The sequence below is a fragment of the Notolepis coatsorum genome (genome assembly GCF_963971535.1).
Source record: "Notolepis coatsorum genome assembly, chromosome: 5".
Taxonomy (NCBI): domain Eukaryota; kingdom Metazoa; phylum Chordata; class Actinopteri; order Aulopiformes; family Paralepididae; genus Notolepis; species Notolepis coatsorum.
In genome coordinates, this window is record NC_140169.1 from 59,172,197 (window position 1) to 59,192,815 (window position 20,619).

The window sequence follows — 20,619 nt, forward strand, 5'->3', positions numbered from 1 at the left end:
CTGATCTGGGATCTGTTACCTCTTGGTGTAGCGGGCCATGTCCCAGGGTTACAGGGTTACAGAGGGAACTGATCTGGGATCTGTTACCTCTTGGTGTAGCGGGCCCTGTCCCAGGGTTACAGGGTTACAGAGGGAACTGATCTGGGATCGGTTACCTCTTGGTGTAGCGGGCCATGTCCCAGGGTTACAGGGTTACAGAGGGAACTGATCTGGGATCTGTACCTCTTGGTGTAGCGGGCCATGTCCCAGGGTTACAGGGTTACAGAGGGAACTGATCTGGGATCTGTTACCTCTTGGTGTAGCAGGCCATGTCCCAGGGTTACAGGGTTACAGAGGGAACTGATCTGGGATCTGTTACCTCTTGGTGTAGCGGGCCCTGTCCCAGGGTTACAGGGTTACAGAGGGAACTGATCTGGGATCTGTTACCTCTTGGTGTAGCGGGCCATGTCCCAGGGTTACAGGGTTACAGAGGGAACTGATCTGGGATCTGTACCTCTTGGTGTAGCGGGCCATGTCCCAGGGTTACAGGGTTACAGAGGGAACTGATCTGGGATCTGTTACCTCTTGGTGTAGCGGGCCATGTCCCAGGGTTACAGGGTTACAGAGGGAACTGATCTGGGATCTGTTACCTCTTGGTGTAGCGGGCCATGTCCCAGGGTTATAGGGTTACAGAGGGAACTGATCTGGGATCTGTACCTCTTGGTGTAGCGGGCCCTGTCCCAGGGTTACAGGGTTACAGAGGGAACTGATCTGGGATCTGTACCTCTTGGTGTAGCGGGCCATGTCCCAGGGTTATAGGGTTACAGAGGGAACTGATCTGGGATCTGTTACCTCTTGGTGTAGCGGGCCCTGTCCCAGGGTTACAGGGTTACAGAGGGAACCGATCTGGGATCTGTACCTCTTGGTGTAGCGGGCCCTGTCCCAGGGTTACAGGGTTACAGAGGGAACTGATCTGGGATCTGTACCTCTTGGTGTAGCGGGCCCTGTCCCAGGGTTACAGGGTTACAGAGGGAACTGATCTGGGATCTGTACCTCTTGGTGTAGCGGGCCATGTCCCAGGGTTACAGGGTTACAGAGGGAACTGATCTGGGATCTGTACCTCTTGGTGTAGCGGGCCATGTCCCAGGGTTACAGGGTTACAGAGGGAACTGATCTGGGATCTGTTACCTCTTGGTGTAGCGGGCCATGTCCCAGGGTTACAGGGTTACAGAGGGAACTGATCTGGGATCTGTTACCTCTTGGTGTAGCGGGCCATGTCCCAGGGTTACAGAGGGAACTGATCTGGGATCTGTTACCTCTTGGTGTAGCGGGCCCTGTCCCAGGGTTATAGGGTTACAGAGGGAACTGATCTGGGATCTGTACCTCTTGGTGTAGCGGGCCCTGTCCCAGGGTTACAGAGGGAACTGATCTGGGATCTGTACCTCTTGGTGTAGCGGGCCATGTCCCAGGGTTATAGGGTTACAGAGGGAACTGATCTGGGATCTGTTACCTCTTGGTGTAGCGGGCCATGTCCCAGGGTTATAGGGTTACAGAGGGAACTGATCTGGGATCTGTTACCTCTTGGTGTAGCGGGCCATGTCCCAGGGTTACAGAGGGAACTGATCTGGGATCTGTTACCTCTTGGTGTAGCGGGCCATGTCCCAGGGTTACAGGGTTACAGAGGGAACTGATCTGGGATCTGTTACCTCTTGGTGTAGCGGGCCATGTCCCAGGGTTACAGGGTTACAGAGGGAACTGATCTGGGATCTGTTACCTCTTGGTGTAGCGGGCCATGTCCCAGGGTTATAGGGTTACAGAGGGAACTGATCTGGGATCTGTTACCTCTTGGTGTAGCGGGCCATGTCCCAGGCGATGTAGTCGATGCAGTGGTCGGGGGGCAGGAACTGGTTGAGGTTGATCACCGCCGGGTAGAGCTCCTCGCTGAGGATCTTCTCGTGTTTCCTCTTCTCCCTTTTCTACGGACGGAACGAGGAGAGGATTAACACAACAACGTCCCGTCCGAGGGGGGAGGGGGAGGGGACGCGTGCGTGCGGGCGTGTGTGTGTGCGTATGTGTGTGTGTGTGTAGGGCTAGGGGAGCTGTCCACTTTCAACGGTCTCCTGTGTGGTGCTGAAATGAGTGCACGACTGATCAGAATGTCATTCCGCACATTAGCTTGGTAACGTGGACTGCGAATTAAGTAGCACGCTTGTTTTTGTATAATCACTATAAGTCAAACTTGGGTAACCTATCAAGCAACAGATGTTACAGCTTTCATTGGCAGGCCTTGGTGTCAAGACGGCAACTCGCTCCCGTCAGAACAACTACAACGGGCACATAACGACCACGTCAAGTGAAATGGCTGCGCTACATTTATCCGTCGATGAGCGAATAGAAAACGTATGAAAGGTGTTCGATTTTTTTCAATCTTTCATGAACCAAGCGCCATAGCAACAGCCTGATAATGACATGTCACACATTACAGACAAATCCGTGTTGAATTCAGAAGCGTGGTGCATCGTTGATGTTTTTCTATTGGTTAAAACAGCGTCAGCTTTGACGACGACATTGATTGACATAATATTATACAGACAAAATCTGTGTTGAATTCAGAAGCGTGGGGCATCGTTGATGTTTTTCTATTGGTTAAAACAGCGTCAGCTTTGACGACGACATTGATTGACATAATATTATACAGACAAAATCTGTGTTGAATTCAGAAGCGTGGGGCATCGTTGATGTTTTTCTATTCGTTAAAACCGGGACAATTTAATAGTGAAAGTTTCTCCGGCATTTTTGGCACAAAGATGTCTATGGAAAATCTGCAATGTTCAGTCATAAGTTAACGTCTTGTCTCTCCCCTCACCTGGTCATCCCTCCCCCTGTATCCTCCTCTCCCCTCACCTGGTCATCCCTCCCCCTGTATCCTCCTCTCCCCTCACCTGGTCATCCCTCCCCCTGTATCCTCCTCTCCTCACCTGGTCATCCCTCCCCCTGTATCCTCCTCTCCCCTCACCTGGTCATCCCTCCCCCTGTATCCTCCTCTCCTCACCCCTCACCTGGTCATCCCTCCCCCTGTATCCTCCTTTCCCTTCACCTGGTCATCCCTCCCCCTGTATCCTCCTCTCCCCTCACCTGGTCATCCCTCCCCCCTGTATCCTCCTCTCCCCTCACCTGGTCATCCCTCCCCCTGTATCCTCCTCTCCCCTCACCTGGTCATCCCTCCCCCTGTATCCTCCTCTCCCCTCACCTGGTCATCCCTCCCCCTGTATCCTCCTCTCCCCTCACCTGGTCATCCCTCCCCCTGTATCCTCCTCTCCCCTCACCTGGTCATCCCTCCCCCTGTATCCTCCTCTCCCCTCACCTGGTCATCCCTCCCCCTGTATCCTCCTCTCCTCACCCCTCACCTGGTCATCCCTCCCCCTGTATCCTCCTCTCCTCACCCCTCACCTGGTCATCCCTCCCCCTGTATCCTCCTTTCCCTTCACCTGGTCATCCCTCCCCCTGTATCCTCCTCTCCCCTCACCTGGTCATCCCTCCCCCTGTATCCTCCTCTCCCCTCACCTGGTCATCCCTCCCCCCTGTATCCTCCTCTCCCCTCACCTGGTCATCCCTCCCCCTGTATCCTCCTCTCCTCACCCCTCACCTGGTCATCCCTCCCCCCTGTATCCTCCTCTCCCCTCACCTGGTCATCCCTCCCCCCTGTATCCTCCTCTCCCCTCACCTGGTCATCCCTCCCCCCTGTATCCTCCTCTCTCCTCACCTGGTCATCCCTCCCCCCTGTATCCTCCTCTCCTCACCCCTCACCTGGTCATCCCTCCCCCTGTATCCTCCTCTCCCCTCACCTGGTCATCCCTCCCCCCTGTATCCTCATCTCCTCTCCCCTCACCTGGTCATCCCTCCCCCTGTATCCTCCTCTCCCCTCACCTGGTCATCCCTCCCCCCTGTATCCTCCTCTCCCCTCACCTGGTCATCCCTCCCCCTGTATCCTCCTCTCCCCTCACCTGGTCATCCCTCCCCCTGTATCCTCCTCTCCCCTCACCTGGTCATCCCTCCCCCTGTATCCTCCTCTCCCCTCACCTGGTCATCCCTCCCCCTGTATCCTCCTCTCCCCTCACCTGGTCATCCCTCCCCCTGTATCCTCCTCTCCCCTCACCTGGTCATCCCTCCCCCTGTATCCTCCTCTCCCCTCACCTGGTCATCCCTCCCCCTGTATCCTCCTCTCCCCTCACCTGGTCATCCCTCCCCCTGTATCCTCCTCTCCCCTCACCTGGTCATCCCTCCCCCTGTATCCTCCTCTCCCCTCACCTGGTCATCCCTCCCCCTGTATCCTCCTCTCCTCACCCCTCACCTGGTCATCCCTCCCCCGTCCCCTTCCCTCCCAGATAAGCGTATAAAGTGACCCCACAGAGAGAGGGGGGTGCTTGTCTGATTCTCCAGGCCAGAGAACGCCAAGTCCTCTACCGAACTCATAACCTAAATTGTATTTGATTAATCATGTTTTAACAACAAATGTGTATCAACCAAGAAGATTTGATCATGCGCATAATAATTAACCTCTTAACTAAAGTTACTATAGGAACATATAACTTCATACTGATGTTCTACCGTATTTCAATGGACACTGATAATAAAAAAAAAAATATATATATATATAGACATCCAGACATTTGTGAAATCATCAGACAAGACAATCAAGCATCAAAATGTAACTGAGGTTGAAAGAAGAGCTCTAAACGAATTGAGAAAAAATGACAAAATTATTATCAAGCCGGCAGATAAGGGTGGCTCTATTGTAATACAAAATGTCAATGATTACATGTATGAAGCCACACGGCAACTTAGCAATACTGCATTTTATAAGTCTCTTCTTCACAACCCTGTTGAACAGTTAATGACAGACAGAGATAAAATACTAGATGATGCACTTAAAAGTAAGAACATCACAAAAAAACAATACGAGTTCCTAAAAGTTGAATTCCCTGTCACACCTGTTTTTTATCTATTACCTAAAATTCATAAAAAATTGACAAACCCGCCAGGACGCCCCATAGTCTCAGGAAACAATTCTTTATCAGAACCTCTAAGTCAATTTGTAGACTATTTTATCAAAGATATTGTAAAGACATTACCTTCATACCTTGCAGATACTAGGGATGTGTTGAAGTCGTTAAAGACTTCCATCCCACAGAATGCATATCTAGTATCCTTTGATGTAGAGAGTCTTTATACTAATATTCCACATGAGGACGGCCTGGCGGCCATGTCATTTTTTCTGGGTACAAATGATGAAGTCTCCTCTGATTTTTTACTCAGCTTGACGAATTTTATTTTGAAATCTAATTACTTCATGCTTGATGATAAATGGTACATTCAAATCCAGGGTACTGCCATGGGTTCTGCATTCGCACCTACTGTAATTACGCCAACCTATTTATGGGCCACTGGGAATCCCAGTTTATCCACAACCAAGATGCCTCGCCCCTCTTGAAAAATGTAATTTTTTGGAAAAGGTACATAGATGACATTCTCATGGTGTTTGTTGGCTCGGAAGATGACTTATTCCAGTTCAGGGAGTATATCAATGGTACACATCACACTTTAAAATTCACGATGGTACACAGCAGAGAACATATTGATTTCCTAGACTTACGGATATCAGCTGACAATGAGGGAAACCTGAACACTACTATCTTCCGTAAACCAACAGACCGTAATACTATTTTACATGCACAGAGTCATCACCCGAGACGTATGGTAGAGAATATCCCATACGGACAATTCCTGCGCCTTAAACGTATCTGTAGTGATCCCACAGACCTAGAAAGGAAGGCAGATGAAATGAGTAACAGATTTGAACAGAGGGGATACAAGGCATCAGTGGTGCATACAGCCAGAAATAAGACAAAACATGTACAGAGGGAAACTATTTTGGAATCTGACAAAAGCGACACCCCTGGTAACAGAGTCACATTCGTTTCAGAATATAGTACTTCATCCCAAGTTGTTAAAAACATTATTGACAAACACTGGAACATACTCAAATGTGACCCTCTTTTAAAAAACATTTCTTCATTACCACCAAGATTTTGTTTTAAAAGGGGAAAAAACATAAGGGACGCTGTAGTCAATTCTATGTATAAATCCCCTGTAGTAAGTCACTCTAACTGGCTAACAGAGCTGTGTGGTAACCATCCATGTGGTCGATGTACCCATTGTTCAAACACTATGAAAACAAAAGTTTTCTACCATCCACAGTCTGGGCAGGAATATAAAATAAGGGACCTTATTAATTGCAACACCACTCATGTGATATACATGCTGAAATGCCCCTGTGGTAAGGTCTATGTTGGACAAACAAAACGAAATTTGAAGGTGCGAATAGCAGAACACAAGGCAGCCATTAGGAACAACAATATGGATTATGCCATTGCGAGACACTATAAGGAGAGAGATCATGGTTCCACAGCCTCTCTAAGGTTCATTGGAATCAAAAGAGTCACCCTACCACCGAGGGGCGGTAATATAGTAAAGCTTCTCTTACAAAGGGAAGCGTACTGGATTTTTACTTTGAATTCTGTAGAACCCCATGGTCTAAATGAATCCCTCGAGCTGAATCCATTTTTGTAACCACTATCCGTTCTGTGTAACCTATATGGGTGTGGTTTTAAGTCCGTTTTAAACTATTTATCAGGTCTAATGACCTAGGTATTTGTCACTTCTCTCATATTGCTTTATTATATATAATTTTCAAAAATGAGTCTGTGTATGTATGTGGTATCTAGGCATTTCTATACATAAAAGTGATATGTATCCTACAAAATGATAAAATTAAATGTGATAATTGAGTAGCCAATGGGCTTGATATGTTAAGATTTGTCACTTCTCTCATTTTGTATTATATAATTTTCAAAAATGAGTATGTATATATGTGGTCTCTATGCATCATTTTTATACTAAGAGTTATATGCATTACATCCTGCAAAATCATCAAATTAAATGTGATAATTGAGTAGCCAATGGGCTTGATGTATTACGATGTGGGGTGGAGTATGCTATACATAATGATGATCATTGATGACACCTGCTGCATAGCACCTGAGGAAGCGACAGCGAAACGCGTTGTGCAAACAATAAATAAGCAAAAACGAGTCCTGTGGAGTGTGCGGTCCCTTCTTTCCCTTGAAGGTTTTCTCCTTTTAGTTTATATATATACTTGTATACTATGACCCAATGTGCAATGTTTCATCCACCTCTACCTTTTAGTTGGTGTGATATGCTGCCACGCACGCACACGCACGCACACACACACACAAACACGCTCACACACACACATGAACACGCGTCGCGCACACACGAACACACATGAACACACACACGAACAAACACACACACGCACCAGACCTTCCACCCTGGTGGAGATGATAAACATGGCACAAAGGGACAGACAGGATCACATGGAGCGGACACGCTTTGCAGTTTGGTGCTTTTTGCCCAGCGAGCCGTCTCTGCAGCGCTGGGGGGGTAAACACATCAAAAATAGCTGCATGCACGTAAAAAAAAGAAAGTATCCTAAAAGTAGAAATAACATCATCACACAACACGTGTTCTTCGGCGTCTTCGAAGATGAGGAAGAAAGTTGCGGGACACAAGAGACAGGAGTTTGAAAATGTGACAAACATGTGACAAAACACGTTTTCCTCCGGTGAAACATCTGCCGAGGTCAGGGCGGCCCGAGACATAATGGAGTTGACCACCACCAGAGCTCTATTTTCAGACCAGGAGGAACACTTCAAATGAGTCATTTCTCTATTCCAGTCACGGCTCCGTCTCACAGCTGCCTTCCCTCATTCTGAGAATGTGCTGAAGCGCGCTCCCCAGAAGAATGACCTGAGAGAGTTGGTGGAACGCCACCATCGGGACGTGTTTTCTATGGAACCCGGGAAGAACCGAGGTCATATACACCACCACATCCCCCACGGTCAGCGGGGGGGGGGGGGGGGGGGGGGGGGGGGGTGAAACGTCGTCCCTACCGACCGACTCCCTGAGGCCAGAAGACAGGCAGTGAGGAAAGAAGTGAATGACATGTTACAGGCGGGAGTCATAGTGGGGTCCCAACAGTGGGTGGTGTGGCCCCATTGAGCTGCTCCCTAAGCCAGACATAACCCCAAGGTTTTGCAATGATTTCCGCCAGTTAAATGCCATCTCCAAGTTCGACACTCACCCTATGCCCAGAGTTGATGAGCTGATTGATTGATTGATTGATTGATTGATTGATTGATCATTTTATTAACCGATTGCAGGATGGGTACAATACAGTACGGCTCAATACACACAATTGTTAAGGGGATGCAGACCAGAGAAAAACTTTCGTCTTGTTTACATCAGGGTCCCCCATTTTCAATTCATCATAACATATATGACATACAGATAGACAGTACTGCTACATCTAGACAGTTATGACATACCAGATCTACAAATATACAGTACTGTTTATGAGTACAAAAAGAGTCAAAAAAGAGAGTATATACATTTGAGGGGGAAGAAACTGTACATTGGAGGAGGTTGGGTAGGTGGGGTGGGACTGTACATTGGCTAATCGAGCGAATAGGAAAGGCGAGGTTTATAACCACCCTAGACCTCGCCAAAGGCTACTGGCAGGTCCCCCTAGCCCCCGAAGATAGGGAGAAAACAGCGTTTGCCACCCCATATGGGTTGTTCCATTATGTTGTTGTTCTCCCCTTTGGGCTACACGGCGCTGCCGCCACATTTCAGAGATTGATGGACCAGATCCTCAGACCCCACCGAGAGTATGCAGCGGCCTACATCGATGATATCATTATTCACGGCGAGGATTGGGGGACCCATCTACGTCAGGTCATGGCTGTCCTACAAGCCTTGAGAGGGGCGGGGCTAACCGTGGCGCTAACCCAAAGAAATGTCACCTGGGCCTACAGGATGCTGACTACCTGGGTTACACCATCGGGAGGAGGGGGTGGGTGTATCAGACCCCAAGCCGGCAAGGTGGAGGCCATCCGGGGCTGGCCCTGGCCCCGCCCCCAAACCAAAAAGCAGGTACGAACCTTCATAGGCTTAGGGCTTGTGTCCATAGCGGACGTTTTATGAGTTGTCAGCTCCTTCCTGTCATTCATTTCTGCGCGACAGGCACGCTCCTCTTCCCAGCGCCACGCCTCGCGTTTATGAGCTCTCGGCGGCAGCGTTTTTGGGCGGAGCGCTCCCAGCGCATAAAGTTGAAACTAGTTCAACTGGGCGAGCTCCCGTAGCTCACCGCGTACCTCGGTGCTATTTCTGCGTCGGGGACAACCGTGCTCGTCACGGATCTGGGGTACACGAGTTCGATTCCCGGACCCGCCGTATTTTCTCAGTGTCTTCCCCTACTCTACATCCCATTCAACCTGTTTCTGTCGGTCATGCTTGACCAGAAAAGCGATAAACGCTAAAAAAATTAAGTTTAAAAAAAAGAAACTAGTTCAACTTTTGGAAAGGAGCGCGCTCATCAAGGTAATCAACATCGAGGAAGGGGCGGAGCCGCGGCAGTCGCGAGACCCAGGAAAGCTTTTTCGTTCTTTTTTTCAAAGCGGTCCGCCTTGAAAAAAACTTCCGCTATGGACACGAGCCCTTAGCCAGCTATTACCGGCGTTTTGTCCCCCACTTCTCTGCCCTAGCAGCTCCCCTGACCGACCGACCTGACAAGGAATAAACGGCCAGACCAGGTCCTGTGGACAGAGGAGACGGAGGGAGAGCCTTTCTACAGCTAAAGGATGAGCTATGTTCGGAACCAGTGCTGGTGACTCCCGACCTCAGCCAACCTCTGCTGGTGCAGACGGATGCATCGGAGACCGGGGCGGGTGCCGTCCTATCACCACTGAGAGAAGGTGAGGAAGTTACTACACCGGGAGAAGAATTACTCCACGATTGAGAAGGAGTGCCTGGCGATAAAAATGGGCCCTCGAGGAGTTAAAGTACGATCTGCTGGGACGGCGCTTCACCCTAGTCACGGACCATGCACCCCCCCTCGTGTGGCGTATCACGTAACAAGGACACTAATGCTCGGGTCACCCGCGGCTGGTTCTTGTCCTTACAGCCCCTGGACTGGCTGAGATAACCCCCCTGTGTGAAACTGACCCTGGACCGGAAGACAAACCCTTGAGTATTGAACATTCCCTTTTTTGTACAAGAGCCTGGAACGTGTTTTGACCCTGGACTGTATTTTGACTACTCTCTCTTGCCCATCGGACCTGTACTGGTGATCAATAAATATCAACTGTTTATTGAAATTGTGCTCGTGTGGACATTGGAATTGTTTGTTTTAGTCTGTGTCAAGCCTGAACACCACAAGGCTTGTCACAATATATATATATATATATATATATATATATATATATATATTAGTGCTGTCAAACGATTAAAATATTTAACTCGATTAATCGCATGATTGTCCATAGTTAACTTGCGATTAATCGCAAATTAATCGCATTTTTTTTTTAATTTTTTTTTACCTTAAACAGATCTTTTTCAAGTTCCAAGTTTTAATACTCTTATCAACATGCGAGTCAACAAATGCTTGCTTTGTGCAGCCATTTAACAAAAAAGGATGACCCTCATGCATTGCAAATTTGCATCAAATTCAAAACAGAGTGATGCACAAAATAACTTAAAAGAAAATAATAATTTAAAACAATGAATAAAGTGTGCATGAAATAATAGGGGAAAGAAAACGTTAGGAACTTGTTACATTCACACACACAAGGGCTGATTAATCACACACCCCCACTCTCATCTCTCTCACCCCCCTCTCTCTCTATATCTCACACACACACACACACACACACACACACACACACACACACACACACACACACACACACACACACACACACACACACACACACACACACACACACACACACACACACACACACACACACACACACACACACACACACACACACACACACACAGTATCAATGAGAGCATCAATAATACACCTGAGTGAAGTCTAATAAAAAAAAAAAAAAAAAAAATTTTAGTTAATCTTGAGTTAAAAAAATTAGTGGCATTAATATAATCGGGAGTTAACGCGATATTAACGCGATATATTTGACAGCCTTAATATATATATATATATATATATATATATATATATATACATACATACACACACACACACACACACAAATCCGATCATTAGCACTCCTGACACGGCCACCCTGATGTATATCACTCCCATGGTGACACGGACCATTGTAATTGTTAGCTGCTGTTATATTCCCCTGTTGGAACTCTGATAGGGAGAGACATTATCTGGCCATCCTCAGTACTATCAAACTCATTTGACCTCACCTACTTAAAATCATTAAACGTAGAGGGGGACAGAGAGGCTGAGGCAAACCCCCCCCCCCCCCCCCCCCCCCCTCCCTTTCCTCACTAATGGAACTGTTTTCTCTGTGCCGGGTTAGCTTAGTTACCGTTAGCAGCTAACGTTAGTTTTGGCGAGGATGCACAGCTAATGTTAAATGCATTGGACGCGTTGCAGGAAAAAATAAAAGCCAGGGACTTATTTCCTGGTCGCAAAATGCGCACTCTGGAGCTATGCTGTAAAGTCTACACATGCTGTTGTTGGGCTGCCGGAGCTGCGCTTGGGCGGAAATGAGACCAGCCAGTAGCCACAGGATTTTCAAAATAAGAGTATCGATATGAACCGAATGTCTATCGCACGGGGGCTACTGCAGTAAATTCATTCATCGCACAGAGCGATTTTATATATATATGTCGCACTGTACAGCCCTGTATATCCGTGTGTGTGTGTGTGTGCATGGCCGCCTAGTTATAGTTGAAAGTGGGGGTGCAAGTTTTTTTTTTTTTGCAATGGGTGGTTTGGAGGGGGTCCGGCACGACCCCCTCCACGGCAGATTTTTTTACATTTAATGAACACCTGTATGTGCAATTTCCTGCAATATAGAGCCTTCAATCTTGACCAAAATAAAGCTGCTCTTTTCACTATAAAACTCAGTTTATATTGCAGTATGATAGCTATAATAATAATAACTTCACTGCGAGGGCTCTTTTAGCTAACGCTAGCTAGGCACGTATGATAGCCAATTACTATTATAATAATAATAATAATAACTTTCCCATCCTCCCAAAGCCCCTCCAGCCCCGTTCACATCCGCAGCACCAACAACAACAACAACAACAACAACTAATTGACGCTATCAATAGCCCCAGTGAGCGCGGCGGCTGAATGAATGAAAACTTTATTTAACAGATTGCAGAATGGGTACAATACAGTACGGCTCAATACACACAATTGTTAAGGGGATGCAGACCAGAGAAAGACGTTTGTCTTGTTTACATCAGGGTCCCCTTTCGTGACTGTGCTGCACCGAGTGAATCCACAGTCACTTGCTCCTCAATGGGAAACCAACCTAGATTTACCATGAAGGACTGGTTCTGGCCGAACCGTTCGTTATACAAGTATCACAGAGACATTACAAAGGTGCTCACAGTTGCACGAGGGGTTCGCACAGAGATACGGGATGGTTTGAAAGCTCGGCGTTGCTAATAAATATTTTTTATATTTTTTTATAAACTGCTCAAAGCGGCATTATTTCCGCCGTTGGGTGATCACAGCGCCTGCGCACCATCCTGTATCTCTGGATTCACTCGGTGCAGCGCAGAGGCTCACCATACGAGAAATATTCAGTTTCAATCTGTTTGCGCATTTAGTATACAGTCACAGTGTTCGACTTACGTGATGATTTGCTCCATTTTGATGTAAACGCCGAAGAATAATCCTCACGAGTCACAATGTTATCCAATATCCAGCCTGAATTTTTCAAGGGCTTTCGAAAAAGCCGCCTCCCCCAACATGTCGTATACGTCATGCCGACGAACCGTGGCCCGTGGGCACTGGATCAAACCATTAAAGTGGGGGGTCACACAATCTTTGGAAACTTAAAAACTTGCTATTAAGTGTCATTGCGTATTATTAATTTGATTGAAATTACGTAGTTATGGTTCGATAAGATTTATATATTGGGGGGGGATATTTATATCATATGATATGATAAAAAAGTGAGGGAGCAAAGAGACAAGCTTGCTCCCCCAAGTTCAATAGTCCTGGAGCACGTGCATCGTCTGCTCCGTTAAGTGGGCGCCTATGTGTGTGTGTGACAACTGATTTTACAACACTGTGTGAACAGACTAAATTTATAGGAGGGGTAGCTGGTGTGTGTGCGTGTGTGCGTGTGTGCGTGTGTGTGTGTGTGTGTTTGTGTGCGTGTGTGCATGCATGCGTGCGTGCGTATGCTTGTCTAAATGTCCCCATAAGTATAGGACACTGTTGAATGCCCACGCTCGCTCTTAGGTCAGATCGATAACTTCATAACTCATTGGTCTGCCTATCTACACCTCAAACAGCGTCCTGTGAAGTGGTTGACACGCAGAACCAACCGAGTCTACAAAATGTTGTTGTTACCACTGACCGTTCCGACCCCCGTCAGTCATCGACCTTAGGTCGAGTGATTGAAGTTGCGGAATCTTTTATTTTATTTGCACTGGGACGGGCTCTCTCTAATTAGATGAGGTCCATTTTCCTTATCCGTTACACGTATTATAACTGTATGGCTTTACTTGATAATCCCATTATACAGAATCCACCTTTAGTCCTTAATGCAGGGATAAAGCCACTTATTCTATTTTGCATTAATACATAATCATATGTCTCCTAAGTACACGTATTATCACTATATGGCTTTACTTGATAATCCCATTATACAGAATCCACCTTTAGTCCTTAATGCAGGGATAAAGCCACTTATTCTATTTTGCATTAATACATAATCATATGTCTCCTAAGTACACGTATTATCACTATATGGCTTTACTTGATAATCCCATTATACAGAATCCACCTTTAGTCCTTAATGCAGGGATAAAGCCACTTATTCTATTTTGCATTAATACATAATCATATGTCTCCTAAGTACACGTATTATCACTATATGGCTTTACTTGATAATCCCATTATACAGAATCCACCTTTAGTCCTTAATGCAGGGATAAAGCCACTTATTCTATTTTGCATTAATACATAATCATATGTCTCCTAAGTACACGTATTATCACTATATGGCTTTACTTGATAATCCCATTATACAGAATCCACCTTTAGTCCTTAATGCAGGGATAAAGCCACTTATTCTAAAGTTTTTATCATTAATCAAAACGCAATAGGGTGAAGTTACAAGGCAAAACACATTTCATGCTTACCCGGTCGTCTGGTCAGAAGAAAGGATACAAATCATATTTATAAAGAGGTAAATTTAATTAGAAAAAGCTAGTTACAAGAAGATACTGAAGTGGAAAGCACCCAATTCAGTTTAAAATAAGCAGAAAAACAGAACATCTCATAATGCACGGCTTGTGCCCAGTGTCTCGCACCATTCTTCTCATCTCTCAAAAAAGTCAGCCTCTTCATCGGCAACCGTCTCTTTTATTTGATATTGTATCGTATTTCTGATTGGTCTAAACACAGTGATGTCAAATGGTCGTCATTTCTGTTTAGCAAACCAACATACAATACATAATTCGTTATGGACTCCTCCTTCTTTGTACTATCGTTACTGCTAGTTACCTAGTGATTTTTAAGTAACAGAAAGTCCCTTTTTCCTTCTAAACAGACAACGGCTTTGTCTGTGGTGACCACGTGATATCGTACCATGTACGAGGCCTCTCCAGTATCTCTTAAGGATCCCTCCAGACAAACAGTTTTTACACATTATTCTGTTAGTATTATTCTCTACTGACACTCAATTTATAAGCATGCCATTTTGAAAACTTTTACTGTACACAAACATTTAATTGTTATATAGTTTCTTTTTTAAGATCTCCCTCTATAGATTCAAGACTCCCTGGTTTTCAACCAGCAACCCTTCCCGTCTGAAAGGGTTAACATTACAGCTCCCTCTCCTCTGCTGTTGCAGCCTCAGGGCCACATTCCTCAGGTTAACTCCCCTTTCACAGACACCGGCCCCTTCTATGGAGACATTTAAAGGCTCAGTTCCATTTTTTATAAGTAGAGCCATCATAGTCTTTCCAGAGTTTAGTTTAAAGATTTATACTGGTCATATAGGAACGACCCAGGATGTCATTGTCCAAAAGTGTCACTTGTTCTGTGGCATTTCACACCCACTCTGTCATTCTGGGAGATCATTGTCCATCATCAATTGAATAATGAAGCATATAATTACATGTGAAAAATAGGTATATACGGCTATATTGGAACGACTCAGGATGTCATTGTCAAAAAGTGTCACTTGTTCTGTGGCACTTCACACCCACTCTGTCATTCTGGGCGGTCATTTTCCATTGTCTTAATAGCGTCTGTACTGGGGGATGAGATGGCGATTGTGGGGTCACGTGGCTGTGACTCTCCACACCCCCTCTGCCATCTCGGTACCTTGTTACCCTGGTAGCCGGCGGGAAGACTTGCATCTGTTGTTCCCTGGCTGGACGGCTCGACAGGATAGGGGTCACGTTGTTGCTTGGTATCCGGCGGGAAGACTTGCATCTGTTGTTCCCGGCCGATGCACCCAGGCTGTTGTCGTCTTGGTCATCTTGGTCACCTTGGTCATCTTGGTCATCTTGGTCATCTTGGGGTCGCCCCCTCTGACCTCTTGGATCTCTCCCATAGTTTGAGGTAGGTTGATTTGTTACTTCTCGGGCGACCCCCACGGATCTCCGAGAATTGTAGCAGCAGTCCTCTATTGAAGTGTGGTTGGCCTGGTCTTGTGACCCTGTCCGTAGGCCTCGCAGGACATCACAGATACAGTCCACAGAGGACTCATTCCTTTTCTCTCTTTCAGGTCCATTCAGGGCTCTCGTCGCCCTGTAACCTGGGTCCAGGCCGATGTCTCTCTGTCCGGTCTGGGAGGTCTAGGAGGTCTGGGAGGTCTGGGAGGTCTGGGAGGTCTAGATGAGGACCCTGAGGATGCTCTGGAGCTTGACCTATCCCGGTCTTCCTCCATTTCCGATTTCTGACCTGAGTCAGTATATTCCTTCTTGCCATTCGCTGCGTCGTCCACTGACTCCGGGGGACAGCCCCCCCCCGGAGTCAGTGTGGCACTGGTTCAGGTTTTGTCCCTTTACCAGCGCACCTTTACCAGCGCACATTGTTCACAGGCCTTTCGGACTGTTATCGCTCTTTGTTTGGCTTTAGGTATGAGAATGTTGTTAGTTCTCAGGTATACCAACATCCTCTTACTTCCGGCATGTCCAAGGTTATCATATACCTGTCTGATCATGTGAGTAGCCTCGTCCTTTTAGCAATGGCTAGTTAGCCTGCTATTCGCTCCTATTTGCAATGGCTATTTCAGCCTGCTCGCAATGGCTATTTCAGCCTGCTCGCAATGGCTATTTCAGCCTGCTATTCGTCTCGATGGTACTGTTTCAGGTTTTGTCCCCCTTACCAGCGCACATTGTTCACAGACCTTTCGGACTGTTGTTTCCGTCCACTTCCTTCTTGCACAGGGGGTCTACCCTGTGTTGTGCTTGTCTCGGTCCAGACTGGGTAGTTAGTTACTGTTTATGTCTGGTATTAGCTCCGGCTAGTTAGCCAGCTTGTAGATTCAGGCTATGTAGCCTCTTATAGACTCAGCTCCTACTGATAACACCAGCCTGTATTATTACGCCGGTTCCACTTCCGTCACAGTAGCAGGACTTATGCAGGACTTATTCTGATTTTAAGTAAACATTAGGTTATTTCTAGTTCAGGTGACCTGGTACCTATTTTTCTACTTAGGTTTCGACTGTAAGTAAACATTACTGCTCGCAATGGCTATTTCAGCCTGCTATTCGCAATGGCTATTTCAGCCTGCTATTCACAAAGTAGAGTTTTTTTTTTTTTCTACTTAAGTTCTGACTTTAAGTAAGCATTTAGTTACTTCAAGTCATGAGTAAACCTTTTTACCGTAATCACAAAAATATACTTTAAGTGTGATCCTTTCTTTAAGTAGAACCTTCTACTTTTTTGACTGTAAGAAAACATTACGTAACTTTTTAGTCATGAGTAAACCTTTTTACCGTAATCACAAAAATATACTTTAAGCGTGATCCTTTCTTTAAGTAGAACCTTCTACTTTTTTTGACTGTAAGAAAACATTACGTAACTTTTTAGTCATGAGTAAACGCTACTTCAAGTCGTTACTTATCAACCCTCTCTTGTTCCTGATAGATTTTTTACCAATATACTTTTGGCTGTCTGCTGCGCTCTGCAGACCATCTACGTCACCAGTGTTCCAGATCTCGAACATTAGGAAGAGTCTTGGTTGGAGAGGTTCTGCCGATAAGACCAATCTTGAGTAAGGTTGACTCAAATCTGTAACTAATTCTACTCCAGAGACACCTGACAGCAGTTATTTCAGTTAATATTCTTTCGGCTGTTGATACCTATTTAATTAGTATACAGCCCAACTCACTTGAACTCATGTTCTAAGCCCCGGAACCTCCAATCCGTTTTGACAGACCTATAAACCAGTGACTTGGCCGCCCAAGCACCACAGCGTCCTGTATGCTGAGGCTTCCAAGTCTCCACAAATCTGATAGGCCCGTCGGATACAGAGACCCTGATGCTCGCTCTGTCCCCCCGCGTCAAGGTGCTAAGCTTGATGAGAGTTTGCAGAGTCTCAATTTTTTACCCATAGGCGCCGGTGAGTGTACATCTCATGCAGCTGATATGGCTGGTAGGGTGCTAACCCACCAAATGGTTGCTGTCAGGAAATCCCTTCCGAATGAAATAGATTACAAATTCACTTTACTTTACACTGGGTTTAGAGCAAGGACGGACATCCTTACATATTATACTTAGAATATACACAAAATGCATGTAGTATTCTATGTCATGTTTCTTCCTAAATGACAATAACACTTTATATTATTCCTCTTGCCAGATGAGCTGTATGTCAAGTGCAGTTTGCACTTGCTTGAGTCACTTGTGTCAGGGCCCCAGAAGGTAATTTCTCCCTTTGTTGCCCTCATCTCTGCTTGCTGCTCGGGGGTTGGTTTCTCCACCATCTTATCCCCTGGATCTTGACCGGGGGTCCTTACTTCTCTTTCCATCATTTGGGCCATTGAAGCCCCTTTGGTGAGCTAGCGTCTCCTTATGCTAGCTTCTCTTGAGCTATTACTCAATATGTTGAGTAATCAGAACTGTGTTCAGTTTCAGAGGTATTTAGCTCCCCATCTCGTTCAGGCACAGACTCAGTTTCACCTGAGGGTGTCATCTGTGGCCCCGGGTTCTGATCCTTGATCTGAATGTCGCCATTCTCCTCTTCTGAGCCATAGAAAATGGAACAGTGCTCGTAATTTATGTTTTTGGCCTTTAGGTACTCGTCTAGAGAGTTGAACGCCTCTATGTCAGTGGAGGGAGATACTTGTTTTGAGGTGGAGCCTGGCGCCTCATAAAGAGGAAGAATGACTACATCGTCTTCTTGGTTTCTTCCATTTCCACACTCGTCTTTGATAGTGCGTCGCAGTGTTCTTGAGCGAGACACATCACCCCTTACTGCCCCCGTTAAGCAGGTTGGCACCTTGCATGGCTGCCTCCGCCGTCTGTGTCTCTCAAGCCCTTGCAGGTTCCGGAAGCTCATGTAACACTGGTCACAGTAGTATGGTTTCTCTCGTGTGTGTACCATGTGGTGTAGTGTAAGGTTACGCTTCGCCTTGAAGCTCTTTCTACACTGGTCACAGCTGTAGGGTCTCTCTCCTGTGTGTACCATGTGGTGATTTCTAAGATTCTCCTTCGTTTTGAAGGTCTTTTCACACTGGTCACAGCAGTAAGGTTTCTCTCCTGTGTGTACCATGTGGTGTCGTTTAAGGTGACTCTTCGTCTTGAAGCTCTTTCCACACTGGTCACAGCAGTAAGGTTTCTCTCCTGTGTGTACCATGTGGTGACCTTTACGCTCCCTCTTCGTCTTGAAGGTCTTCCCACACTGGTCACAGCAGTAAGGTCTCTCTCCTGTGTGTACCACGTGGTGTAGTTTAAGGTAACGCTTCGCCTTGAAGCTCTTTCCACACTGGTCACAGCAGTAAGGTTTCTCTTCTGTGTGTACCGTGTGGTGTTGTTTAAGTTCTGCCTTCGTCTTGAAGGCCCTTCCACACTGGTCACAGCAGTGAGGTTTCTCTCCTGTGCCTATTACTGCTTGCTGTACAGCCGGCAGCTCTGGATATAGGGATTCGCTTGGTTCTGTGAATTCCTCACTTCCCGCAAACGTACCAGGGGACTCAGGGCGTTCCTCCCGTTCTCCTGGGTAGTCCAGACCCAGGTCGGGTATGGACACTCCCAATCCCTCCTCCGAGGGTAATTCCTCCTCTATGATGTGGGAATGATTGTGAGACATCGTGTTAGCACTGGTTTGTTAGCCGATGGTGAGCTAGTTAGCTTCCGTCTGGCTTCGTGTCACGTAGCCTCGGGCTAGGTAGCCATCCAGTTAGCATTCAGAACACTCCTGGCTTGTTGGCGGATGGCGAGCTAGTTAGCTTCCGTCTGGCTAGGGCCAGCTCATGGGTGTTAGCACTGGCTTGTTAGCCGATGTCATGCTAGTTAGCTTGCAGTTCTGTGAACGGTCTTTTTGACTGCGCTTCACATCCAGTCTCTCCTTACAAACAGTGTCTCTGGGCTAGGGAACCCTCGCTTTTCTGTGAACGGTCGTTTTGACTTCGCTTCACATCCACACTCCGCTCCTTACAAACGGTGTCTCTGGGCTAGGGAACCCTCGCTTTTCTGTGAACGGTCGTTTTGACTTCGCTTCACATCCACACTCCGCTCCTTACAAACAGTGTCTCTGGGCTATGAAGCCCTCGCTTTTCTGTGAACGGTCGTTTTGACTTCGCTTCACATCCACACTCCGCTCCTTACAAACAGTGTCTCTGGGCTAGGAAGCCCTCGCTTTTCTGTGAACGGTCGTTTTGACTTCGCTTCACATCCACACTCCGCTCCTTACAAACAGTGTCTCTGGGCTAGGAAGCCCTCGCTTTTCTGTGAACGGTCGTTTTGACTTCGCTTCACATCCACACTCCGCTCCTTACAAACAGTGTCTCTGGGCTAGGAAGCCCTCGCTTTTCTGTGAACGGTCGTTTTGACTTCGCTTCACATCCACACTCCGCTCCTTACAGGCAGTGTCTCTGGGCTAGGAAGCCCTCGCCTTGGGTAGGGCCAGTTCTCTTCCTGTGGGCAAAGCACGAAATTATGTTGCACTTGTAACTCCCCCCAGAGCTCTATAAACATTATGTTACCCTTTAGTTGTGAGTAAACGTTGCTTTAATCACCAAGATAGAGCTTTCTATTCATTTGTGATATCCCCGAGTACAGCCTTCCACTCGAGTCGCCAGTAGAGCTTTCTACTTTAATTTTTGCCAAATCTGTAATTTAATTTTACTCCAGAGGCTTTTGACAGTAGTCCTGTCTTCTTCGGCCGTTTAGCACCTATTTTGGTTAGTATAAATGCACATCGCCAGGGACGCCATGTTGAATGCCCACGCTCGCTCTTAGGTCAGATCGATAACTTCATAACTCATTGGTCTGCCTATCTACACCTCAAACAGCGTCCTGTGAAGTGG

General features: G+C 46.7%; 1 protein-coding gene across 1 annotated transcript in view; it reads right to left on the reverse strand.

The window, feature by feature from the left end:
- fig4a (FIG4 phosphoinositide 5-phosphatase a) overlaps positions 1–20,619 on the reverse strand; it is a 490,173-nt gene that overhangs the window by 367,926 nt on the left and 101,628 nt on the right. The window contains exon 11 of the mRNA XM_084313832.1: positions 1,822–1,955. Coding sequence (XP_084169958.1) covers positions 1,822–1,955 — 134 coding nt within the window. The remainder of the gene's footprint in view (positions 1–1,821; positions 1,956–20,619) is intronic.